We start from the raw sequence: 26,406 nt of genomic DNA, 5'->3' as shown, positions 1-26,406 counted from the left end.
CGAGCTACCCACTTGCAGGCTGCAGTCGGCACAGCTTTAGGTCCATCCGTATTTTCACATCGGCCCTACTGCTTCCCTCTAGAGGACAGTTCAGGTAAACAGAAGACATGTAATAAAAATGCGAAATGGTTGGCGAATGATCCTGCCGTTAGTCGATGGTTGCAGTGCAGATTGGTGAAACACCAGCAGACGGACAGCTTGCACCAACAATGATACAATAAGTGCTTTCATCCTAGTTTGGTCTTTTCTTCAATTTCAAAGTTTATTTGCAGCAAAGCAACAGATTTGGGCAGCACACTCAAGCAAAGGAAACATCTTTGTACAGGGCTCAGACGCATCCAGCAAAGAACAAAGCTTCATAACAATGCCTACTCAAATTTAATACACATACACGACAGAATATTCAGCCTGCTCTCAGTATAAGGCAGAACGTTGACTGATATTTATATTAAATTATTACCATAACAATGAACAACCATTATTTGTCATTCATAATTGTTGGCTCCTATCAGCACTGAAACAAAGCGTAAAGTACAACAGGATAACACAACAGGTAGCAAAAACAGATAGCTTTACTATTGTAGCTTACATTGTGAACTGTACACTTACCATATTTTAAGTACATTTTTAAGATTGGAGAACCATGTACAGGCTGGTTTGCATTTTCACTGCTTTCACACATCAAAACGATTCTGGTTATTATATCTTATTCAGTAGATAAAAATGCTCAGTGGGGAAAAACAAGATGTAATAGCACTACTCTCTGATCCTGCTTGGAACTGGTCAGCTTGGATAAACTGTGGGTCTCTGGCCTCTATTGCATTACCTGTTTCTAAACTACAGAGGCATAAGGTCCTAAGGTCCATAAGGCATAAGGAGTGTTAGGTCCTTCCTGGAAGAGGAGACTTTATTGACCGTTCGGGGGAGTCAGGTCACAGAGACATGTGAGATGATTAATTTGAGGTGAGGTCTTAAACTGTCAAATGCCTCCTGCAGTGCCCCCCACCCGAAACCCACCAGCCCCCCAATCCAAACTCATTGATGGACAGCCCCACAAATGGCCGTGTGTGTGGTATTCAAAGTTCCAGAGAAAGAGGGAGAGATGAATGAACTCATCTCCCTGTTTGTTGTTCCCACAACTACAGCCCCTTGAGTAAATAAATGCTGGAGCCTTGAGCTCCAACACCTGGGCAAACGAGCTGGATCCCGTAGACTCCTGAGGGCGGTGCTAAATTACCTTTGACCCTGCTTACACAGCATGTCCTCCGTGCACCCCTCTGCATCAACATCCCTGCATATTCAATAACTGAAGCCATGGAGCTGACAGGACTAATTGTGTGATAGAGAGGATGGGTTTTCGCATATGTACAATTGCCAAATGTGCCACGATTATCTATGTTGTCAATCTTAATTACAATACCCAACCACAAAGATCACTTCCAGTGGGTTCACCTTTGTGATAGCTGAGCGTTTAACTTAGTTTCTGACCTGGAACAATTTTCTGTACTGTATGAGGTTAAAAAGTAATGAAAGATGAAGAAGAAGAAGAAGGATAGTTCCTATATTATAAGTATGTTGCACATTTCAAAAACACGCTTTTGTATTAGCTGAACGACAACTTCCTGGGTGCAATTGTTGTCACCTTAGCAGTGTAGCCTTCCTGACCAGTACGGTGTAGTCACACCTTTGGACCTTGGAATGGTGACGACTGTCTTATAAAGTGGGTGTGAGTTGTTACAATTTACTTGACCAAGCAGGACATGGAATAGTTCAACACTACAAGGTGAGTTTCGTTCTTACAAAACTTTAATCTGCCTACATGGTCCTTTAACAGTTCTAACAGTTTTCTGGAAATTCCGAAATTGAATCATGTTACATTTTCATATCGTAACATTTCATCCGCTCAATATTTCCGTAAAATTGCAAAGTGACGAGAGCAATTTTTATTTTTTTATATTTATTTTTTTGAAGCTGGCCACGGCAGGACTGCAACTTCCCTTTCTGCAAATAGTAAATGGCTCCTTTTGAACCTTTTTGAGGAACTGCAGCGTCGCATTCTGCTACTTGAGATTTCATTTTCATTTTCAAAAGCAAACTTGAAAGATACGGTGCGGAAGAAAGATCATAGCATACGTTAATTTGACATGATACAGGGTGCACGATGCTTCATTAACGACGGACAGTGAGTTAATTTCAGTAATTTACAACACGTTCCGTGTAATTGACTTATACAGCCATATTAATTACTGATTAATGTTTCAATGATTTTGAAAGTTGTGAGAATCGCTGTTCGAATGCCCTTTCCTCAAGGGTAGTAATTTTTTGGCAATTAAAAGATCACGTTGAAGTTTTTCAGTTCCGTCGTTTGCAATTGAAGAGCTTTGTCCTTGTGTCAACGTTGGAACTAGATGATTTTGATTAAAACATGGAATTAGTACTACATAATTGTACATATTGTTAGTTTTATTGTTGCAAATAGTTGATATGTGTTGAGACAGGTTGAAATATTTTTTTTTACTGTAACCTACTGTCTGCTTAATGCTCTTTAATCCTGTCAGGTGGCTGACCTTTCCCTGTCCCCTGTGCACTATCTTTATATGAACTGATATCTCTCAGACAAGCACTTTAATGAGAGTACAAAGTAATGTGCATAATAAAGGTGTCATGTCACTTGCCTTCCGATCTGCGTCAAACTTTATTTAAAATACCTTTTAGACAACATTACAATTCCTGCAGATTACTGACAATTTAAAAATAATCTTTTTACCAATATTTTTACCAATATTGAGAACAAAAATTGTGAGAACGAAAATCATGTGATTGTGTTGACATATGATGTTTGAGGTCAGTAGCATGTTTCATCGATAATTCTTTGTTATTTACAGGAATGTTTTTAAACATTATTGGCATCTAAAACAGCTCCTTATTTTAGGAGGCCGTGGGCTTCCACTCTTTTAAATCTTGGGGTTCCTGTGAGTACTGCTCCCCCTTCTCAGCGCGATCTCGCCTTTGCAGGGAGTCGAGGATGATGATGATGGCGGAGCCTCCGGAGCAGCCAGACCCAGGAGGCCGTGCGCTGCTGTGTTTGGGCCGCAGGGACACCAGTCGCCTCTTGGAGGCGTACGTGAGGCGGAGCCTGAGCCTGAACGACGGGTCCCCCCCCAGGCGGCCCAAGGCCTCGAAGTGGACGGCCGTGGCCAAGAGGCTGAGACCCGGCACCGTCAGGTCCTCCAGCGATGGCTCCGCCCACCTGTGGAGGCGGAGACTGGGCGGCGCGGGGCGGGTTCCCTCCCCCGCCGAGGCCCCGCCCACGGGACGCCCCCCCAAGCCCTCGCTGGCCGGCGGCAGCTTGCGGAGGAACGACAGGAAGGAGAAGGGCTCGTCGACGCTGAAGGGCTTCCTGGACCTGTTCTCCAGGAAGGCCCGGGAGCCCCGCAGTGAGAGGACGGGGGCCTGTGGGGCCCCGGACAGCCCCGCCCGGTCCGTCTCCCCTACTTTTCATTTTCAGGGCGGAGTGGAGCAGCACTCCCAGCGGGGCCCGACGTCCTCGGGAAAGAGGTGCTCCGTTCTTACGCTGTCCCACCACAGCCCAGAAAGCGCCCAGACCCAAAGGGCACCCTCTTTCCGAATTCTACCTGGGACAGAACAAGCAGAAGGTGAGTACAGGGAACATACAACGGACTAGTGTGCATTGCAGTACTTTACATTTATTTGGCAGATGCTTTTATCCAAAACAACGGACCATAAGTGCATACGTACATACAGTACAAGATGCGAGGCAGGCCTTACATCTAACATCACTGCCTGACCTCACTAATGCTCTTCTGGCTGAATGGAGGCAAATCCCTGCAGCAGTGCTCCAAAATCTAGTATAAAGTCTTCCCAGAAGAATGGAGGTTGCTACAGCAGCAAAGAGTAGATCAACTCCATATTAATGCCCATAACTTTGGATGATATGTTGTAGGTCAGGTGTCCACATACTTTTGGCCATATAGTTTACTGTATATTTGGTGTGCCTCCATATATTCAAATGTATTATTCAGTATATCACAGTATATTTCTTAATATATGGCATTATATCCTCATCATGTATGTTACCACTTGTGTAATTGTTGCAAAGAGAGAAATGTGGTTACAGGTGGATAGAACTTACTTCAGTATAATACATAAATGAAAGCAACAATGCTGAACAAAATGGCCACCTTGATGCTGATCGTCTAAGGTTCTTGTCTAAGGTTCCTGTCTGGGTTCTTGTCTCGGTTCTTGTCTAAGGTTCTCGTCACGGTTCTTGTCTCAGTTCTTGTGTTGCTTTAGCAGTGGTTTCCGTGGAGCCCACCAGTGCGTACTACGAGAACGTGTCGCAGGAGCTGGAGCGCATCGTGAAGGAGGTGAAAGACAGCCCGTCTGAGGAGGTCCAGCCGTGCTTCGCTGGAGCTCGGAAGAGGGCCAGAACGGGGGCCGCTGAAGGTACTGCGTGTCACCTCCTCTGCTACGGCATCAGAGTCTAATGAAAAGAATCCTCACGGGGGTCACAGAAGAAAGGTTTCTTTCACATGCGATTGGTCGGGCTGTTGAGCCCCATTCTTATCACTATTTTAATAGCTGGGCTCCAGTGTTTCAACAAGAACACAGCAGACTTATATTCGGGGGTTCAGGTCAGGTGTTTGCTCAGGTCTGGTGTTCAGGTCTGGTGTTTGTTCTGTTTGATCTTTTTGCTCTGTGACATTTAATTGAATTATTCATTCAAGTTGTATGTCTTGGATGTATGATTAAGGAATATCTGTAGGAAGATTTTATGTAACTTTTATTAAGATTAGAAAATCTTATGACCCTCAGGTCTGTTCTCTCTCAGTAGATCTCTATAGCAGAAATTAGTCTGTATATCTGATTGTACGCTTGAAATGAGATTAGCTTGAAATGTATTTGTTAAGAGAAAAAGTCATTACTTGCTGTACAGACGTATTTGGATGCAATAAGTAGTAACTGGGCTTGTAACCGAAAGGTTGCAGGTTCGATTCCCGGGTAAGGACACTGCCGTTGTACCCTTGAGCAAGGTACTTAACCTGCATTGCTTCAGTATATATCCAGCTGTATAAATGGATACAATGTAAAATGCTGTGTAAAAAGTTGTGTAAGTCGCTCTGGATAAGAGCGTCTGCTAAATGCCTGTAATGTAATGTAATGTAATGTAATAACACAACAATCATAATGGCTGTGAAGATTGCAGGCTTGACAGATTTTCTCTCAGTTTCTCTCAAAGATGAGCAGTACATATCACACACTCCACGTGAAAATCCACCATCTTCACATTTGCCTTTAATTGCCATCAAGCTGTATAACTTTAGAATGGTCTCAGTTTTTGTTTGTCAGAATACGGTTCTGTATACTGAATTCTGTTATCATGGTTACCAAGGTTTTCAAACAATATTATATCAGCCATACAATTAATATTACCCCCCACCTCTAGTTTTTGATCACAAACAGTCTTGACTTAAAGCCGAAATTTGTCTTCGACATTGAATTGTCCACAGAATTTCACAACAGAATTTTTGAGATTATGAACTCTTTTGACTGAATCTGTTTTCAGCATTATCTTCAGATGAGGAAACCATCGAGAAGATCATCAGTTTGTTAAAGCAACAGGGAGATGACTTCAATGTGAGGGTAAGCTGTCACTGTATGTAGCCAAATGTATGGAAATAGGACTGGAGAAGTTGAGGCTCTCAAACGTATGTACAGTAGAGCATGTCCTTCAGCCAGTAGAATAAGGGGTATAAATTAAAACGGTCAAAGTAAATTCCACTTAGATACCAGGGATATTTTATTACACAGTGAGCTGCAAATGTATGGCATAGTGAATCGTGGCATGGATCCTTCACTCAGTGCTGGATACTCTCTAGACCAGTGGCAACCAGTGGGAACATCCTTTACCTCAACAGCGGCATTTTAACCAAGCAAGTCACCTTGTTTAGGCCAGGCCGCCCGTGCCTGGCCAGCTGGTCAGTATGGGGTGTTATAAGGAACCCTCCCATAACATCCCACACTGGCCAGGTGGCCAGTGTGAAGATTCCAGCAAAGATTTCCAAATGGACTTCCAGCCAGTGGCATCGAATGGGGTGTTATATGTATTCAGTAAATCCTTCAGTGAAAATGACCCAATGCCTATCCTCCTGCTGTTAACCTGGAATACTGGGGGTGTTTAGATTAAATAATGGGGAGAAAACCCACTTGTTTCTCTGTTTCTCTGTAAATACATAAACACTGAAAAAAAGACTTCAGTCTGCATTTATTTAGTTGACTCACAGAGATATATAAGGATTTATTATTTTTTTTAGTACTACAGAAAAGTGGCTGTTTATATTTTGTTATACAAACTATTCTTTGTAGAAATTTGGCTGCAGTGAAAATCATTTTCCCATTATATCCCTGTACATATCGCTGGTTGAATAGCATTATAACGTACCTATCTCAGCTAGCTACATGGCTACCATGGGTCCCAGAGTAATTCCTTCACTAAATAAAAAGCCAGGAAAACGAACGTCGGCAGTCCTAGTCATGCCTCCGCCTACCCCTCATTTCCCTCCCCAGATTAAGGAGAGCGCTGGAGCGAGCTCCTTCTTCCAGAGCCTGTCGTACGGCGCTTTCCGCCAGCTGGCCGACCGCTACGTGGAGGAGGAGGTGCCCAGCGAGCTGCCCGCAGACACCGCCGCCCCCGAGCTGGTCAAGTTCGCCTTCACCCTGGACTTCACCGCCAAGGTGGCCGGCCTCTCCAACCAGGCCGTCAGCCGCATCATGGGCTTCGGGAACCAGTACCTGCAGGACCGCTTCACCCAGATGATCAAGGCCCAGGTTCCGGTAAATACACCCGGGGGGGGGGCTTTGCCCAGCTTTAGTATTCCTTTAGGAAAACTGGGTTCTTCTTTGGCTTGATTCTCTTATCCCAAGCATCCGGAAGCATCTTGGAAGCATATATACTGCATTAAAACAGACATGCATTAAATACACAGGACAGGAACAAGAACCATGTGCGAATGGCAGATTTCAAATCATCGAGAGTGTCACTAAGGCTGTGTTTATTTGAAAAGTCACAAGATAAACATCAGAAACCTTGATTTGGTGATTTTATTAGGAGTTTATAAACTTTATCACTTCTGACTGAATCTGCAGTGAAGCAATGCCCCAAACATTACTACAGATTCTCCATTTGAATGTGAATCGGCCATTTTGATTTGAAAGCAGAAATTGACCAATGCCTGTGGCTGTTGTGTGCTCTTCCACTGTTATCAGTTGACAGTTTCTTCACGCATTGCTTAAACCCCAGTTGATCAGGAAGGAGTGCGAATACTAGTTCTAACCACAACATAAAAAAGGATGTATAACTTTAGAATACAACGATGCATTAAATGCCTCTTCAGCATACGTAATGGACAAAAAGCCTCTTCAGTATACAACAAGAGCCTCTTCAGTTCCAGAGAAAACTAAATTGAGTTTTCTCGCTTTATGATCTTTTCTAGTGAACAGCAAATAAAAGTAACAGTGTGGATAGGAAGATGGTTCAGAACTTAACCTCAATAAAGTACACAATGAATAATAAACCATGCAGGGACTAGACATTAATTTAGGCAACTAATCTAGACTTGCAAAGATAAGCTAAGGATAGGTCTGCTAGTCACCCTAGCACAGGTGATCTGGCATGAAAAGAGCTGGGCCCCAAATCTCTTTCGACTGATCCTTTATCAGTCTGACAACTAAAGCAATGAAAACACCAACTAGGAAGTCCTAAAAGACCAGTGGAGTAGACAGCTAAAATAAAACTGCTTACATTAGGTGCATAATAATAGAGGGTAATCAGTAATTCAAACTGGCTATGCCATTTTCTGCCTCTTTTAATGCCAACAGGAAGGGTGTTGTCCAGACCTGGGTCAAATACACAATTGTTTTGGATTCAAATACTTTTCTATGCTCTATTGATCTTGCCTGGTGTAATTGAGCCTGCCAATATGACCAGAAGGCGGGGTTTGCACTTTTTGAGAGATCAGACAAGATCAGTAAAGCATTGAAAAGTGTCATGTTTCGTGGTTTGTCTGTGTTTCCCTTTTTGGGCCGCCAGGTGGCGGCACTTCAGTTTTTAGTTCTGTCCTTTTAACCTGTTTAATTGTTTTCAGTTATTCTATTATTGTTTTTGGGTTGTCTCTTTTCCCTTCCCTCTCTGTGGCCTGATTGTTCATTGTGCCCTCCTGTGTCTCGTCAGTGTCGTGTCTATTTAAGTTCCCTTCTCCCTGGTGCTGGATCCTTGTTTGTTTGTGCCTCTGATTGTGTTTCTGCCCCGCATGTTTCCTCCTGAGAGTAGCTTCCTGTGTTCTTGCCCACGTTCCGTTTTTACGTGCTTCTGGATTTTTGGATTTTCTTTGTTTCCTGAGTTTTGAAAATTTACTTTGTGTTTTCTAAGAGTTGCCCTGCGAGGCATTTTGTTCCCTTTTGTTCCAGATTTGTTTGTTCTTTTTCTTAAGTAAAGTCTTTGTTTCTTACCTTTTGGAGTTTTGAGTTTTTTCCCCCACTCTGCGTTTGGGTCCTAACCCCTCACGCACCTGACAGAAAAGTATTTGAATCCAAAACAAATATGTGTTTGACCCAGGTCTGGTGTCGTCACACCCTCATTGGACAAGAGAAAATACACCACAGCTGCTCTCAATAACCAATTACCTGCTCGTCTTACAGACTCAAACAAACAACAACAGCTGATCCACAAAGCCCTATAACGAAGTGCTGAGTCAAAGGAATCTCTAATTTAGTGAGATACTAAGAAATAATCGTACTAAGCAAAAACTAAAACATGCACTGAATGAAACTAGCAGACACTGTAGGATAGGTGACTGCTACAATGTAAGCACTGAAAAGATAAAACTTTGCTCAGTCACTTCCTCTTTAGATATCTGTCTTTACACATGTGATCTAAGATCCTACCTAAACAATGGTTTTGTGGCAAATGCCAGTGAGGTAATATCATGCAAAGATCTTTGGTGTAGAGAAATATTAGCATGTGTTGGACTGTTGGCTTGGAAGAGTATACGAATAAGAATGCATTGTGCCTTTTTGATTCTATGACTGCAGGTATCTCGAGACGAGGCAGTTCAAAGTTTCATGGATCCAGACTGATTGCGCTGAACTCCGGGAAATGAAGAACCAGATGAGAACAATGCTCCTCTCCTGGGACCTGCTTGGCAGTCTCGTGAAAGAAGCACCATTAGCTGGGATGTTTTTCTGTTTCCTCCTTTCTCAGAAAATCCCACGCTGGAGAAATTTCGTTGAAACCCACATCTGACGCTCAGGAGGTGGGTGGTTCTCAGCTCTCGGCCCGCCGGCTACACGTGGCCCAGTTTGAATATGTGGGCCGGCCAGTTCTGAGACTAATAGGCCACTTTTATTTTCCAGTCAGTGGAAAGAAAATGACAGAAAAAGTGTGATGCAATATCTTTTTTTTCCCACTGATGCACTGAGGTGACAATAAAGGAGTTTATGAGTCTGAAACTTGGAACGCACACCTGGGGAAATTAGGCTAAGAGGCCACAAGTTGAGCTCTACATTAAAAACGGTGGAGACCTGTGATTTACTGGCAGAAAGAGGAAGTACACCTGGGAACCGTTTCATTGCAGGCATGTTCTGTGAGAGTGAAAGCAAGACTGCAGCTGTATCATCCCATGGTCTGTCATGTTGTCTTCTGCCACCATGACATTTAATAGAAGCTGTTGTTGTACAGTTCTCTATTTTTTTTGGCACAGGATGTAGACAAGACTGAATTCCCTGAAAGCACAAACTGTTTTTGTTCCTGGTTGAGATTTGTTTGCCATGCCTAAAATTACAACAACAACAAAAAACCTACAACTGATGCATTTAATGCAAAATGGCTGCTCAATAGCTGATGCTAACATGGTGCCCTATTGGTGTGCCTTTGAGTATCAGTCGTTTATTAATATAGAAAGCCTAACCAGGATGAATGACCGTATTGTGTGAATTATGTATTGCCGACAGGCCTTTTATTGTGGCATCGGGATGTTGGGCGAATGACTGTATCCTAGCGAATCACAGGACCCAGCATGTGACTCTGTGCTGTAAATGTGATTGGCCACGCCAGCGCACCATGCCTCTCCAGAGCTGTGACGCAAAATGTCAACTTAATTTTTTTGTTTCTGTTTAAGATTTTTTTTTTTGGTACAAATTTGAATGTTGTGCAATTTCATAAGCAGGATTTTGTATTACTGTGTATGCAGGCATACACAAGCTCAGCCGATCCATCATCTTTGAAACATGTTCTGCACACACTGATAGCTGTGTAAAAATATGAGCTTATATGAATTAAAATCCATAGACAATTATTCAAATCAAATGACTGGATACTCTTTATAGACACTCTGTATGTACCTACACTCTTATAAATAAAGACACGACTCCCAGATGTACCCTGAAAGTACAATAATGTTCTATTTGGCTATGAAAAAGTACCAACAGTACCAAGCAATGCATTGCTGGGTAAGGGTACAATTTTATGTACCTGTATGATACCACACAAATGTTTATACCTTTTTAGGCACTTTTTCATACCTATTTTCTGAAAGTGTACATAACGAGCCTAGTTTGGCTGAATGGCCTGTTCTCTCCGCTTTTTGTTTGTTTGTACACCTCAAAGTTTCTTTTTAATACATCCTTGCAGGTCTTGAAGTATGCACCTTGATGGTAGAACTTAAGATGAATGCTCCATTTGTTTGGGACAAAGATATATATATATATATATATATTTGACTTGGGTCTGTAATTCATATGTGGTTAAAGTGCACATGCTGAGCTTTTATTTTTGGGTATTTTAATACATTTTGGTTTCACCCTATAGAAATTACAGCACTTTCTATAGTGACTACTGCCCCAGAAGACTTCACACACAGAACTACACAGGCTACACTACAAAATGCAAAACACTGGTTAGCTGCAAAAACAGGATGGCTAGGTTACAGTTTGCTAAGAAGTGACTGAAAGAGCCTGCAGATTTCTGGAAAACGGTCTTTTGGACAGACAAGACAATGATTCACTTGTATCAGAGTGGTGGCAAGAGCAAAGTGTGGAGTCCAAAAGGATGTCCAAGATCCAAAGCACACCCCTCCCCATCTGTGGGGGTGTTATGGTTTGGGCATGTATGGCTGCCACAGGTACTGGCTCACTTCAGTGATGATGTAAATGCTGATAGCAGCATTACAATGAAAAGTGCAGAGAAGCATCCTATCTGCTCAAATTAAAGCAAATGCCTCCAAACGTATTGGACACTGTTCCATCCTACAGCAAGGCAACGATCGCTGTAGGATGAAACATACATACGTATTTAAATTTAAGATAACCCTCTCTTGTTGAACTACCTGGAGAAACATGCAACTTAAACTCATTGAATTTGGCATAAAGCTCCTGAGAATTTGCCTATATTACTGAAGTTAATGCGAGTGATTACAAATTGAAATGTATATGAAATGTGAAAAAGCTAAAGGCAATATAATAACTGCAGAACATCACATCGATGTGAGACTCGGTGCCATCACAGCCTGATGGATGACAGATGAAACTGCAAACAGAGTGAATAATGCATCCTAATGTAAAATTCTCAAACTCCTGATAAATGAAGACTCTACTACTGCGATTGGTTAGTCATATTTAATATGAAAATGTTCATCACTGTAGCAGGCCTACTTTAGAAGACTTTTTATTTTAAATAAAAACATACTAATTTATAACACATCAGCAAGGATGCACACTGACATTTAGCAGCATATAACACCATAAGGAGGATAACATCTGCACAGAAAAATGTTCTTGTTTTTTTATTACAGTAATATCTAGCAAGTCACGCTTGTATAATAATGTCATTTATTTGAAACAAAAAGAAGCAATATGCTGAAAATAGGGAGATGGGGGATTTCACCATTATTACAGAGTACATAGAATTTTATAGTTCCAATGTACATTTTACATTTTTACATTTAGTTATCATTTTCTATTGCGTTTTTTTTTTTTTAATGAATTACAATAGCAGTGCCACACCGAGAAACTATTTTTCTGCTCAGTGTCTCATAATTAGAATTTTTCCTACTTATATAATGAGAAACCTGAATATCTCGTTATAATAAGAAAAAAATGTTTCTCATCAAAGCGAGAAACTTGAATATTTTTTTATAACAAGAACACATCTCGATATAGCGAGAACAGCAGAAAACTCCGCGAACGCTCCAATGCCATGCAGCCAACCAAGCCCCTCAAGCTGACCAATGAGAAGCCACCTGAAAAGGATCAGACTGATTATTTCTGTACAGGCCCATGCATTTCAGAATTCTTCCTAGTGTTCACATACTTATCACAGTTCAATCTAAAGTGCTCAAGGATAGTAGAATCTCACTGAGTCATTATTAAAGTGATTCTCTGATTTAAGGGCCTTTACTGAACAAATTCTGTGCATCACTTTCAATAGGCAATGTTCTCTTGTTATTACAAGATAAAAAAAAGTATCTCACTATAATGAGATATGAAAGTTTATCATCATAACTGGATCCTTTGTCACATTTTAATGAGAGATGTTAGTATGTCGTTATAATGTGAACAGGATCTTGTTCAAGATACTGGGTGGAAAAATATCACAGTGGAAGCACTGTCCTGCTGTAAAATCCAGTAAAAGAAAAGTTATTTCTCACTCTATACAAATACTGTTTAACTAAAAATGTTTTTTTTTCCCCTCACCCTACACAAATACTCTTTAACTAAATGTTTTTTTTTCTCAATCTACACAAATACTGTTTAACTAAAAATGCTTTTCTCTCACTCAACACAAATACTGTTTAAGAAAAAAAAAAATTCTCACCCTACACAAACACTGTTTGACTGAAAAAAGTTTTTCTCACCCTACACAAATACTGTTTAACTAAAAATGTTTTTCCTCACCCTACACAAATACTGTTTAACTAAAAATGTTTTTTTTCTTCTTACCCTACACAAACACTTTTTAACTGAAAGTGATTTTTTTTTCTCACCTTACACAAATACTGTTCAACTAAAAATGTTTTTTTTTCTCACCCTACACAAATACTGTTTCATTAAAAATGTTTTTTTTTTCTCTCACTTTACACAAATACTGTTTAACTAAAATGTCTTTTTTTTTTCTTACTCTACACCAGGGGTACCCTATACGTCGATCATGATCGACCGGGCGATCACAGAAGCGATCACAGATTTTAAAAAATGTGTCTAATTCTTCCCATTTGCCCATTTCCCTATGGCTTCTGTCTGATAGGCAGGTACGCTTGATTGACGTGAAATGTGAAATTTGCTGCTGTTGAGAACTTCGTTATATTAAGCATGTCCATTCATTGGTATGGATGGTCACGTAAATGTCCAATATTACGTGATAGCAACACAATAATTTGCATTTTATATGGGTCACAGTTGTGGTCACATGATAAATCAGGTCCATTTTAGGCAGGGAATTTTGCTTTAAATATCCAACTGATAATGGTGTGAATCTGAAAGCTGGGATTTTATCAACATGTGATATTGGTGTAATGATTTTACTCTGCTGTCAGACAGGTTACTATACAATTTGTCTTATATTTTTATGCGATAATAACACACCTTGCCAATGCAATTGGCGCAGGGCAATCATGGTGGTGACACGATCTGGTCCATTTTAGGTTTTGCTTTCAATATCCGATGGACAATGGTGTTTTAAATCTAAACTGGGATTTTCTGTTCACAAATGATGTGTCTAAGATTTCTTAGCGATACAGCTACCCTAAATTGAGCTACTTGATTTTATGAAATAGAACTACACACTGGTACAACTTGGCTAGCTAAGTAGTAGCAACTATACCTAACAAAATCTATGGTACATATTTAGTAGTCTAAGCTAGTGTTGCATCCCAATTACATATATTGACATGTTGCATGCAATTAAGTATATGTGACATCTTCAACTTAATTAGTTTGTCCTACCGTTCTTAATAGCATTGCGTGCAGCCACTGTCCACCGATTTGTTTCTTATTTTTTTGGGTACACTGCCACCCCACAAACTGCCCCGATCTGGAATATATCAGACAGCCTTTCAATCACAGGCTAGTTCAGAAGTGGAATGAATAGAACAGAAAATCTTCATATTTTCCCTAGAGGGAACTTCAGGTAATTTGCTGTTCCATATAGTCCTTGGACAGCTGCAGGATGCTGGTTTCTCCTTCTCCTTCCCCTCCTCCCCCAGGGGATACCTGGGACGTGGAGAGGGTGGGGGCGGGCTCGTCCTCTCCCTCGGAGCTGGGGGGGGACCCCAGGGGCGGTGGCTGCTGGCAGGGGGGGAGGGCGGGGACGTCGGGCTGGCTGTCCACCTCCACCCCCAGGTCCAGCTGGAAGGAGAAGCCCAGGGCTTCAGGGCAGGGGCGGGAGCGGGATTCGGAGGAGCCCACGCCGGAGAGCTGCACCCTCAGGGTGGAACGCCGCCTTACACGGGCCATCTTCGGGGAAACCTCGCCCTCCGACAGGAACTCCAGCACGGGGGTCAGGCGAACGGGGGGAAGGTACCTGGCACAGGTGACCGGGGGGGAGGGGGGCAGAGCCGGGGCACAGCACACAGCATATTCCAAATGTGTCAGGTACTCAGCAGAAATGCTTTTCATTCCTTGGGCGAAAACCCCTCCTACAGGTATTACTAACTGAAATGCGCAGCCAAAAACTTTACACTGCAATTTTATGTGATGAATTATAATATTTTTGTATGTGTTTTATATATATATATATATATATATATATTTCTACATTTTTAAATAATTTAATAAATTAAATAATATTAATACAATGTTCCCCTGGTCATTCCAATTTGTCTTCACTGCTGTGGTCCACCTCTGGTAACACGTCTTTGTGAATAATGAGTAATGAATCGGTGTTTTGTCTTTCAGAGTAATGAATCGGTGTTTTGTCTTTCGGAGTAATGAATCAGTGTTTTGTCTTTCAGAGTAATGAATCAGTGTTTTGTCTTTTAGAGTAATGAATCAGTGTTTTGTCTTCCAGAGTAATGAACCAGTGTTTTGTCTTTCAGAGCAATGAATCAGAGTTTTGCTGTATGGTTTATAAAACATGAACAGAGGAAGGAGCTGTTAGTTGGTGGCTCAGGTTAAAACACTTGGTGAAGTGATAACCACAGGTCACAGTCAGGAAGACAGACAGGCACATCCCTCTGAAAGCACTCACCTGTCTTCCAGGTTCTTCTTCAGGCTGGACACAGTGGTTCTGATGAAAAACAGCACAATCTGCTTTGTGTCCTGCCACAGCCAGAACACATCCTCTGGGACGCGCCTTAGCCAGAGCAGCAGCCTGCGGAGAACACATACACACACACGCACACACATACACACACACACACACACACAGATACACCCACACGCACACACACAGACACACAGACACGCACACACACAGACACACGCACACACACACGCACACACATACACACACACACACACACACAGATACACCCACACGCACACACACAGACACATGCACACACACACGCACACACAGATACACACACACAAACACAGATAAACACAGATACACACACACACACACAAACACAGATAAACACAGATACACACACACACAAACACAGATAAACACACACACACACACAGACAAACACACACATATACACACACACACAAACACAGATAAACACACACACACATACACACACACACAGATAAACACACACACAAACACAGATAAACACACACATATACACACACACACACGCACAACACAGACACACACACACGCGCGTGCACAGTGTCATACGGACGCATCCCAACACCAAAGCAAAATCGTGTGCAGGTACAGAGATGTCAAACAGAACTCACAGAGAAAGTTCACACCTATGAAGCGTAAGCTCTTCAGGCCCAGAAAAAGGAGACAGGCAGGAGTTCACTGAGGTTCATGCATTTTAAATAGGGATTAGTCAGAGTGCGTTCGCTTTTCAGGGTCAGGTCTTTCACAATACTGTAGCATCAAATATCTGAACAGGTTTTGAAAGAGACGCTTCTGGGTTGCTCTTTGGCAACTCTACACGAAAGTCCTGCTCTTGTCTCCCATTCTTCACAGCTATCCTTTGCTGCTTTCTGTCCACCTCACAGAATGTTACAGGTACAGGTGTGAAGTTGTGGTGCTGCCTGTTGGAGGAGCGGCAAAAGCTGAATAGGTGCATTACCTGCAGGTGAAGTGAAAGAAGATGCAAGCAGGCAGTGTGTAGGGCAAGAGTAGATACGATATCAGATGTGCTTGGAAGGTGTCGTGGAAACCCAGCAGTCCGATTTGGGCCATGAGGTTGCATAGCAGGGCTAAAACAAGAAACACAGTCACCAAATGTCATTAAGCACGTGCAGTGAGTTCCTGTCTACTGCAGAGGAAGAACATACTGTACAGCCTGAGAATGAGATAAAGACAAATGCCTCAGAGACAAAACACAGACCAATATAAATAGGAAAATGGCTCCTACCAACTGTGAAATTTGCCATCCAAGTACTTTTGTCGTGAAAAAAAAAAATTTGTACTTTAAATTCTGATTTTTAGTCTTCATGAGTACATTACATCCAGAAATTCAGTCACTTCTACAGCAAACAACTGACCAAAATGACTAAATAATTATTTTTTAAATTTGCTTTTCAAAGATAAGAGAAACACTAACACATTAAGATGCGTAGAGCAGCATCAATTTCAGCTTCAATCCATAATGTGGGGGTGTGTTTGTGCTGGGGTGTGTGGGGGGGGGGGGGGGGCTCTAATCAATTATTTGAATCAAACTGCCAGTTGACCGCAACTTTGAGGCCTTGAGTTGCTGAGCTGATAAGTGAAGGGAGGAGGGGGCCGTGACTGGGGAAAGGGGGGGGGCTCTGGCCCACGCAGGGTGCTGTGAGGGGGGGGGGACTCTGGCCCACGCAGGGGTGCTGTGGAGGGGGGGGGGCTCTGGCCCACGCTGGGGTGCTGTGCTGTGAGGGGAGGGGACTCTGGCCCAGTGGGGGTGCTGTGAGGGGGGGGACTCTGGCCCACGCAGGGGTGCTGTGGGGGGGGGGGGGAGACGTGAGCGCATACCTGTCTGTACCCAGCCTGGTAGACTCAGGTACAGGGCCTGCTCCAGGGAGCTCAGACTCCAGCCCGAGCTCTCCGGACTCGGGGAGCAACACCCCGAAATCCCCGCCTTCTTCTGCGGGACTGCGGTCGGGACCTCCCTCTCCTCCTCCTCCTCCTCCTCCTCCACTCCATTATTCTCCTCTTCTTTCTCTTCTCTTTCCGTCTCTTCTTCCTCTTGGAGCATATGAGATTCCACAACTCTCCCAGAACACGCTTTAGAGGATGGGGCCAGGCCGTTCATCACAGAGGGCTGGTACTCTATGAGATCTAAAAACATCACACCCCAAAACACAGTTCTGCCATTATCCATCGATTACCGGAGACTAAAGTGACTGGTCTCAATGTAAAGTTCAGCTCAGTGTATTTGGCTAATGTGTATCCAGTTTGAAGACAATGTGAACTGTACTTTAGTATTATGATGGTAAATCAGAAGACCAGAGACATTACAATCAGCACACTCTGGAGTGCCTTTCTTGAAAAGCAGTGATTATGCTGAGAAACCAGAAATCCTGGAACTTTTAACCCTTCACAAACCCTTCAAAGCACTACGTTATAAAATGCGGTCAAAATTTTAAAAAATACACTCAAAGGTTTGCATTCAGTTTCAGGACAGAGAGTGCAACTTGCCTGTCATCTTTTTGTGTTCCACTTTTCTCCCACGGGTAGAGACCCAGACGGAGGTGTGAGTGTGGGAGGAAGCCAGTGCCGTTAAAGCAATCGCTCTGTCTACAGGAAGGGGGCCTTGTTAAAGGGCCTTCTGGGTATGGAAGGTCAGAGAAACAGCCCGGGCACACAATGTTTGTGCAGGCCACACTGACATGCTGCCAAGTGCAGCTATTTTTGGTGGGCACAGTACATAAAGAGGACAGCTGTTGGCCACAGTCATGACAGGGTAGCAGTGTCTGCTCTTGTATTAATAGTGTTTATTAGAGGACAATGGGAGGGATGCCACTGATCCTGTAATCAAAAGCTTTCAAACCTGTATAAATACAGCACAATCTGTAGGCTATGGACTTTAGCTAGTATGCTAACGTAAACCACCATGCTAAGTAGCTACAGATACAAGACAAGCACTGTCCAGAAACACACTATATGAATTATTTTGCAAGCTGGCATACTCTTTTCGCTAGCTAAACGACTAGGGAGCTGTATTAGCTAAGCGGATGTTTCTTCCTTACCAAGCAAATGGCTATCTACACTGCTGTTCTACCTGTAGATAGTTAGCGTGCTTGCTAAAGTCCATACAATTTTGGCGCCTTTATATGGGTTTGAAAGCCAGTTAGATTAAGGACATTTATCGAAAGTACCTTGAACAATTATAGGAAAACATAGGTAGCATTTTTTGGGACATGGTTTAGATTTCTTAGAACATATTGGTGAAGGTATTGGTTTAGGTATAACTTCTAATTGTTGTGTTTTTTTTTACATATTCACTGTATAGTGTATATGTCGAGTATGTGAGTAACTTCTAGTGATGGGCAAAGCAGTTCTTTTCAGTGTACTGAATCATTAGAATCAGTTCATTAAAAAGATTTGTTCAAAAGATTCGTTCACTGAATCGTTCAGTGCTTGACCGGAGCTCCGACTGCATAGTCCCACTCACTGAACTGAAACACGGACGAACGTTCAGTTCAGCTCGCTAACTAGTGAACTGAGAACGGTCGTTCGTGAAGGATAAGCCAGTGAGCTGAGAATTTAATTGGATAAAGATACCGTTTACAAACTGAAAGCTGCCATAACAAAGTCCTACCCTATTATATACAACATGTATATTTTCGCGACACCTAATTATTAAATAAAATATTTGGTACTACGTCCTACATCAAGATCTCAAGACATGAGAGGAGGGAGAGGGAGAGGGGCGGGCTTGAGTGACTCAGCGACTGTCCGTCACTCAGGGCTCACGATCACTGTGTACGTTCAGTGAACGAATCACTGAACATGCACCGTTCAGTGTATCCCTGCGAACGAATCACGTTCGCTCGCAACTGACTGGGAGCTCAACTGAACTGACTGAGAAATGAACGGATCCTTTCAGGACGTGATTCAGTTCAGTTTATTCACCAAAAAGATTCATTCTTTTGAGCGAATCGTTCGCGAACGATACAACATTAGTAACTTCGCTTTTTACAATGAAAACATTTTTGCAAAGATAATACTGTACACGCCATAGCTCCAATGTTCACCCTCTGTTCATCATCAGAAATATTATTTATAAATTAAGAGTGATAATATAAATTATAGCTAAGCCTCAGATGACCCATGTTGAGGGACATAATAACACTGAAATAGTTCTAATATTCACGTGGAGCCTGGTCTGTGGCCAGTTCCGTGGCCAATGACCATATCCGATAAGAGCGCTCTCCTCTAATTTGCATGATGAATGGATCAGAGAGCGGATAGAGCGCACTCCGGACACGCTGCCACCACACTGTAACGCAGCGGGTCAGCTCCACACGCACTGCTAACCGCGCGCGTCCTTCAGGCTGCGTGTGAGGCGCCCTCGTGTGAAGCCAGTCCAGAAGTCGACGGCCGATGCTCCCCGGTGACGCGCTGGCGCCACTGGAGCAGACGGTGTACCAGCCAAGTATTTCTACGCTCTGCTCAAGAACGGTTACCCTGGCATATCTTCCACTGTAAACAATCACCAACAGAGCTCATTCCCCTGCAATAAGCCAAAGTTCTCGTCTTACATTTGGATTCATCTACCCCATTTTAACCCCATCCTACAAAAATAATTACATTCTAGGGAAAAAAAATAAATAAATAAAATGCGTTAAGCTTTAAGATTTGACAAAGCCAAACAAGTGGGTGTATTCAAGTAAGAGCACCGTGACATACTTATTTGACCTTTGTCATGAACGGTGAATAACAAAATCGTACAAAACCACTTCCCACTCAGCAGGTGAATTCGGTGGATTGCTGAGGATTCAGCTGTTCTCAGCTAGCTGCCGCTGGCTAATAGCGATGCAGCAGTGCTATGCACCACGTACTGCAGCGACTGCAGTGGTAGCAAACAACCACAACCATGACACAGGGGGTTTGAGGATTCTGAAATATTCTTACCGCTTCTTTGCAAAAAGAAATGAGCATCCTGGTATCCACTGGCATAAGCCTTCTGAAGAACCTAAAATGCAATGACATTTTTTAACGTAAGTCAGGGCATAACAAATAATAAATCATAAATTTGCATCCCACCGTAGCTGTGGAAACAGACAGTGACCAGAACAACACTTGCAAGGCATTAAAGCGTAAAAAAAAGTATAATAATTGATCACACAACTCATTATTTCCTTTCTGTTAGTCTCAGATGAAGTGTTCTCATGTCGAGCGTTTGCTTGGCAAACCAAGAGGAGAAATAAAACACTTCACAAGTAGTATTCACAACATAAAATGTGCTCTTATAAGAAATGAAGAGAAACTCACCACTGGATTCTCCTTTCACATTTTTTGTGTGTCTCATTTGTTTCTCTTTCTGACTCCCTGGACAACCTCTAATATCATAATAAAGAGTGTGGTGGCTACAGTCTTTCCTGTCAGCGAGTTAAGCATTGGAAGAATCACTCCGTTCATTCTAACAGTTTTTAACCAAGGTCATCTCTCTGTTACTGTTGACTTCCCACTTTTAAAAAAAAAAGTGGTTCATCCTTGAAGAGTGCCTGGACAGTGATTGTTGAAAGGAGTATTTATAACATTTACTTTTACGAGGATAAATTTAATAATAAAATAATGAATGATGTTTGTGCTTGCTTTAAAAATTTGTATAATATTTTCTGCCACGATAACAGTATTATGACATTATATTTGAATTATTATGCATTTTGTTCCTAGCTGACACTCTTAGGTAGAATGACTTAGACTTTACAGTTTTTTATATACTACCCATTTATTGAGATGGATATTTCACTTCCTCAAGAGTAGAACAGCAGCGCCTTATCAGGGAATTGAGCCTGCAACCCCTGTAGGTACAAGCTCACGTCCCTTAACCGTTACACCACGCTCTGTGCATGGTTACTCCTGCAGTGCTCCCTAGGGCACAGCTCCACTTTTACAGACAGAGGAGAAACGGGGTCTCACAGAGCCCGCGGGGGGGAAGAGGGCGTCTATCATCCGGTGGAAGTTGGGGGTGGTCATCTGGAAGGCCAGCCCGCTCACCACCAGGTCGTAGTGGCTTTGAGGGGGGTCACGGGGGCAGATGTCCACGTCGCCAGCAAACGGCGACACCGACAGGATTCTGTGGCGGTTGTGCACGGGCTGGATGCTGGTGAAGCCTCCGTCCATGTAGTACTACGAGCGTACACGTCAAACTGTTAAGAGTCCGCCCTTACGGAAATGCAACCCACTGAAAATATCACGAAATAAGATGTGTTGTCTAGATTTTGCAACACTACACAACACGTATAAATGCCACAATACATTATAGTATTGTGAAACATTTTTATTTTTATATTTTCAGAAAAGTCAATGCTATATGGAAGAAAATGGCATTCCATTTCCGTAAGGGACAAACGACAGTTTATAACTGTTCACAGTGCAGTCTGCTGAGGGACGCTGGTGACAAAGCCTCAAAACAAAGTTATAATCTGAACCAAAAAACTGAAACTGAAACAAAACAGCCATGAAAAAAAAAGTGCAAACTGAAACTAAACATAAACTGATCTGGAACCTTACCTATAAAACTAAAAAATAATATAAAACCCAACACATGTATATTTTTTAACAGTTTTTATTTCTTATTTATTTATTGTTCTTATTTTTTAATTATTTTATTTAACACAAGTGCTTATGCTTGTATACTCACGTCTCCCTTGAAACGGGGTGGCGTCAATCCACAGTACAAGGGAAGAAAGCAACTGCACAACAGCGCCTTCCGGTGGACAGAAAGTTTTCAGTCAGACATGAGGCATGCTAAGGTCTTGTAGCGAAAGTTCTGTAGTCAGCTGAGCACCTTCAACATCCTTCACATTCGTCCCACATACAAAGCACACGAAACATGAGGAGAGGAGGGCCATTGCACAGCCGGACTGTGGGAATGTTTATTGTGTGTATTCATAAAGGGTGCTTTAACTGTCACATCTTGTGTTTACTTGTATAATGTGTTTCAACTGTTAAGGCTTGTAATTGCACTGTTCTGATATGGTACTGATATGCCTCGATTACATCATTGTTGTTTTTATTGCCTACCTTCTGTATGTGCAGGAAAAATTCCCCTCGGGGCAAATAGAAATCTATTCTACTATTCTATTTTGCAGGGATTGAAATACACAGAGGTATTCACTGCGATCAACACACCATCATTAATTTTAATTGACTACTGCAACTATGGCAACATTTTCACAACATATAAAGTACATACATGTTTTAAATAATTACGCGGTAAAAGAAGACAAGCTTGCACATTACATTCTTCTGTCTGGGAATATGAGCGTGTGGATCAGCTGTTCCTACAGACTCCTGCTCCTTATCCAGCCAGACGACAGAGACCACTAAGCAGCCTGCCTTTGCCATGGGCTGTTGACGCACCGTCCTTTTGCAAATCTGTCAGCGAGGCAGTCGAGACGAGGATGCGAATGCGAAACCGCTGACGAGCGGTCCTGCCCCCTAGTGGACCGCCGCGGCACTGACATTCAAAACACTGCTGGAGCAGCCGCTGGCCCCGGTAGCAGTACAGTACACGCTTGCTTGCTTAGATCTGTCCCCCCCAGACCCTCCTAATTAGTACTGAGATTTCAGTTCATTCACCATTATGTGCATCCACTGAACGATTGATAATGTACCTTGGTGAACGTGTTAATGCCAGTTCAGATCAATGATTCACAACGAGACGAAACAGTTTTAGAATGTTGCAGAGAAAACTGCAGCGGTGTGAACTGGTTAGTTGCAGAGCGTCTGAAGCCGTTGCCTGGGGTCTCAAAAGACCCACCTTGTCAAATCGCCAAGTGCAGTTTTAGAACGTTTACAATCAGACGCCTTGGAATTTTGCAAGTTGCATCCAGTCTCGTTGCGAATTATTGATCTGAACTGGCCTTTGGATTGCTCAGCGTTTGTGGGAAGAGAGGCAGATAAACGAGTAGTTCACCTGGATCAGGTCTTCCCTGGACTGGAAGCGAGAGATCAGAACAGCCTTGCCGTCGGGGACGCGCATCACGGCGACGTGAAGGCGGCCGCCGGCCCGCAGGTGCGCGTTCTCCGGGATGAGGCGGCGCAGAACGCGCTCGATCCCCCGGAACACGTCGGCGGAGGGGTGCAGCGGCCCCCCAGCGCGTCTCCGCAGGCCCTGGGCGAACTTTATCATCTCGTCCCGCGCGTGACCTGTCCCGGGAAAAACGGCACCGCGCCTCCTGAAGCTCACGCGGCGCGGGTCGGACGGAAACCGAGACGAACAGGGACTGCAGACGGCTGCAGGGCAGGCCTGACTGAGCATCACCTATGGGTCTATGGGTCTGTGGGTCTGTGGGTCTGTGGGTCTGTGGGTCTGTGGGTCTGTGGGTCTATGGGTCTGTGGGTCTATGGGTCTATGGGTCTATGGGTCTATGAGTCTATGGGTCTATGGGTCTGTGGGTCTATGGGTCTATGGGTCTATGGGTCTATGGGTCGCAGACTACAGGCAATCATCGAATGCAAAGGATTTGCAACCAAGTGCTAAATATGATGACTTTATTTAAGATTTTGTCAATTTGTCCAATTAGGTTTGGTGCCCTAAAATGGAGGGACTATGTATTAGATTCTCGCACGGATCACCCGGTATGGACGTACATACCCTCGAATTAAAGCTGACCATCTGCACTTTAATGACATATTTTTTCTTTCATTTTAAATCCAATGTGTTGGAGTACAGAGCCAAAACGGCAAAAATGTAATTACTGTCCAAACACGGACGTATGGTCTGCACTGTGTACACCCTCTTACTGTTGATTTGATGTACAGTCAAGCTCAGCTCAAGTGGCCATGTAGTGTAGTGGCCAAGGGCTGGGGCTTGTAGCACAATAGGCCACAGGTTCGAACGCGCGATGAAGCATTGTTGAACCCCTACCCCTATGTAAGGCAATTAACCTGATTCTATGGTGTAAATATTGAACTGAACATACACATACTATGCCAAATGAATAGTTGTGCAAGTCATTATAGATCAAATATACAAAATATTAAAATTATGTTGTACAAATCATGGAAATAGTAACCATCGATTTAACTGATAAGCAAGGTGGGAACAGTGTGTGTGTGTGTGTGTACACATATGTAGACATAACAACTCCTATTAATATTAATAATAGTTATGCACAAATGTATTGTACAATAGCTACAATTTATATACAATTACATACAATTTATTGTATAAAAGCACTCAAACCATTGATCTGTTTTACAGATGGACGTGGGTTTCATTAGCCAATGAGATGGCGGCACTCACCCATATTTGTCCCGCAAACGACGGCTGCCGCAGCCAAGGAGCCAGCTGATGCCCCGAACACTTCGGGCGCCCCCTCCACCACCCCCGGAGCCACGTCCAGCAGGCACTGGACCACGCCCAGCTGGTAAACCGCGAGAAACCCAGACCCCAAGAAGGACATGGAGAGCGGTGCCTTCCCAGCCAGGGCGGCTGTCCCCGACTTCGGAGACATGATGACGGTATCCGATATGCTTCTCCGACAAATTTCTCTCTAAATAAAAAAATACAATTTAGATTATAGATTTTCTTTGAAATTACTTTGGAATTGTGTAGTCCTCTAGTCAAAGCTGGGAAGGCACTGCAAGGGTTAGTCCTGACGACTTCCTTCCCACCCTACCAGAGTCGCATATCAGTAACGCAACCAAATAAGTAAGCAAGCCCACTTCAGTGAAAAAGCAAAATGGACTTGTCCCACCTCGCCTTTTTCCTTTTAAGAGAAAGGCCTTTTTATATCCATCAGAAATTAGCTGGAGCGTGGAGTGAGGTCACAATTCATCATAAAATGTGTGTGTATGTGTGACTGGAAAAAACCATACAAAATTTTAACTGGTCAATAAGGTCATGTGGGATAAAGCTGGGTGGAGGATTGAGCTTCCTGTGTAGTTTAGGAGCTGTGAGAATGTAATCTGCATGGCCTTTTGTAGATTATATGGAACTAGGGAATTAAGGGGGAATCACATTATTAAATTAAACCAATTTTACATGGTATCACATAGGGTTTGCGAGCCAGGCTAATATATGCCAATCGCAAAAGAAAACTTAGCATGAGCTAATTAGCTAACCTGATCCAACCAAGCAATAGTTTGCAAGTTTGTTATGCACTGTGGATTTTAAATCAATTGGATCTTCATGAAGAGACAAAAATTGAAGAGATTCATTTGCTTTCATTTAAATCACAAAAACAAAGCAATGTGTGGTGAGCCATTGGCTTTCCAACTGACATCTGACACTGTAAACTTCTTGCAAAGCTGAATGTTGTAATGCGACTGGGAAAACTGACTGGACCACAGTTTGGTATCAAAGACTGCCTTCAGAATGCAACACACTTTCACTGATGAAGGCAATACGCTGAAATATTTAGAAGTTTAAGCCCGATCTTAACTATAAGCGCTGAGTATGGATCTTTCCTAGATCTGTGCACCTGGGCTGAAATAAGAGCAAAATCTATTTCTATTAAAAGATATATATTTACCGACTCAATGGCTCATTCAGTGAATTACAAGACAGAACTAGCCTTTTGAGTTTTACATTCTTCCCACAGCTAATAAAGGAGTCGGTTGTAAATCTTTTGGCTGGGAGTCAGCTGTGCGCATAAATCAGCAGAACTGATTGATTTTGTTGTAGAAATCAGAGTTCCTTCCGGGGCTTCTGAGGGAACACTTAGATTCTTTTGAAATGCTCAGCATGTACTTGGGCGTTAACAAAACTATCCCTTTTCTGAGCACCAAGATACATTCCTTTTCAAGCCTTTCAAGGTCACTTCAGGTGTCACACTGTCCTCAAGTTGAGAAACAAGAAAGTCCAATAGCCAGGCTTGAAATTCAGTGTCAGTAACCTTATGTGGTTATACTCACAGCAAATTAGGAATTTCTAACCAGCAAAAGAACATTCACTTGCTTTAGGCAGGCAAGTCAAATTTTGGGCAAATGCTACAGTATGGAATTTCTAGCATTTTCCTGAGGCTGGTTATTTGTGTTCAATAGATGGCTATATTACAGGATGTTTCTATAGCATTAATGGCATACGTCAGTCCAATATACAAAAG

General features: G+C 42.8%; 2 protein-coding genes and 1 long non-coding RNA gene across 5 annotated transcripts; 1 reads left to right on the top strand and 2 right to left on the bottom strand.

Moving 5' to 3' along the window:
* The first annotated feature begins 1,255 nt into the window (after positions 1 to 1,255).
* Positions 1,256 to 10,457, top strand: LOC135234966 (uncharacterized). 3 transcript variants are annotated; one of them, XM_064300135.1, is made up of 6 exons: positions 1,256 to 1,783; positions 3,016 to 3,656; positions 4,315 to 4,467; positions 5,588 to 5,664; positions 6,589 to 6,855; positions 9,112 to 10,457. In XM_064300135.1, exons 2-6 carry the CDS (start codon positions 3,026 to 3,028, stop codon positions 9,154 to 9,156), a joined length of 1,173 nt encoding a protein of 390 aa, XP_064156205.1. In that variant the 5' UTR covers positions 1,256 to 1,783; positions 3,016 to 3,025; the 3' UTR covers positions 9,157 to 10,457. The 3 variants fall into 3 exon arrangements, with proteins under 3 accessions (XP_064156205.1, XP_064156202.1, XP_064156204.1); XM_064300132.1 differs by lacking the exon at positions 1,256 to 1,783 and adding an exon at positions 1,799 to 2,182; XM_064300134.1 differs by lacking the exon at positions 1,256 to 1,783 and adding an exon at positions 1,803 to 2,182 and having other exon boundaries at positions 4,318 to 4,467.
* Positions 10,458 to 11,676: 1,219 nt separating this feature from the next.
* Positions 11,677 to 13,780, bottom strand: LOC135234965 (uncharacterized). Its single transcript, XR_010324255.1, has 2 exons — positions 13,080 to 13,780; positions 11,677 to 12,989 (listed from the first exon to the last, which is right to left on the bottom strand). It is a non-coding gene; the product is annotated as an uncharacterized LOC135234965 (long non-coding RNA).
* A 174-nt stretch (positions 13,781 to 13,954) lies between these two features.
* Positions 13,955 to 25,139, bottom strand: pnpla1 (patatin-like phospholipase domain containing 1). Its single transcript, XM_064300131.1, has 9 exons — positions 24,603 to 25,139; positions 23,271 to 23,503; positions 21,993 to 22,058; positions 21,269 to 21,478; positions 20,258 to 20,318; positions 17,153 to 17,458; positions 16,272 to 16,401; positions 15,260 to 15,382; positions 13,955 to 14,593 (listed from the first exon to the last, which is right to left on the bottom strand). The coding sequence occupies exons 1-9, from the start codon at positions 24,811 to 24,813 to the stop codon at positions 14,197 to 14,199; spliced, it is 1,737 nt and encodes a 578-aa protein (XP_064156201.1). The 5' UTR covers positions 24,814 to 25,139; the 3' UTR covers positions 13,955 to 14,196.
* Positions 25,140 to 26,406: the final 1,267 nt, after the last annotated feature.

The sequence above is a fragment of the Anguilla rostrata genome, chromosome 11 (genome assembly GCF_018555375.3).
Source record: "Anguilla rostrata isolate EN2019 chromosome 11, ASM1855537v3, whole genome shotgun sequence".
NCBI lineage: Eukaryota > Metazoa > Chordata > Actinopteri > Anguilliformes > Anguillidae > Anguilla > Anguilla rostrata.
Note: the sequence above shows the minus strand (reverse complement) of the source record. Positions and strands in the feature narration are given on the sequence as shown.

Excerpts from the sequence above, each read along its gene's own strand:
- LOC135234966 (XM_064300132.1), top strand. The coding sequence starts at position 2,145 with ATGATACAGGGTGCACGATGCTTCATTAACGACGGACA. Across the intron at positions 3,657-4,314 it reads TGGGACAGAACAAGCAGAAG|CAGTGGTTTCCGTGGAGCCC; the intron begins GTGAGTACAGGG and ends GTGTTGCTTTAG. Across the intron at positions 5,665-6,588 it reads GAGATGACTTCAATGTGAGG|ATTAAGGAGAGCGCTGGAGC; the intron begins GTAAGCTGTCAC and ends TTCCCTCCCCAG.
- pnpla1 (XM_064300131.1), bottom strand. The coding sequence starts at position 24,813 with ATGTCTCCGAAGTCGGGGACAGCCGCCCTGGCTGGGAAGGCACCGCTC. Across the intron at positions 21,479-21,992 it reads CACCCCGTTTCAAGGGAGAC|TACTACATGGACGGAGGCTT; the intron begins GTGAGTATACAA and ends GTACGCTCGTAG. Across the intron at positions 14,594-15,259 it reads AAGAAGAACCTGGAAGACAG|GTACCTTCCCCCCGTTCGCC; the intron begins GTGAGTGCTTTC and ends CACCTGTGCCAG.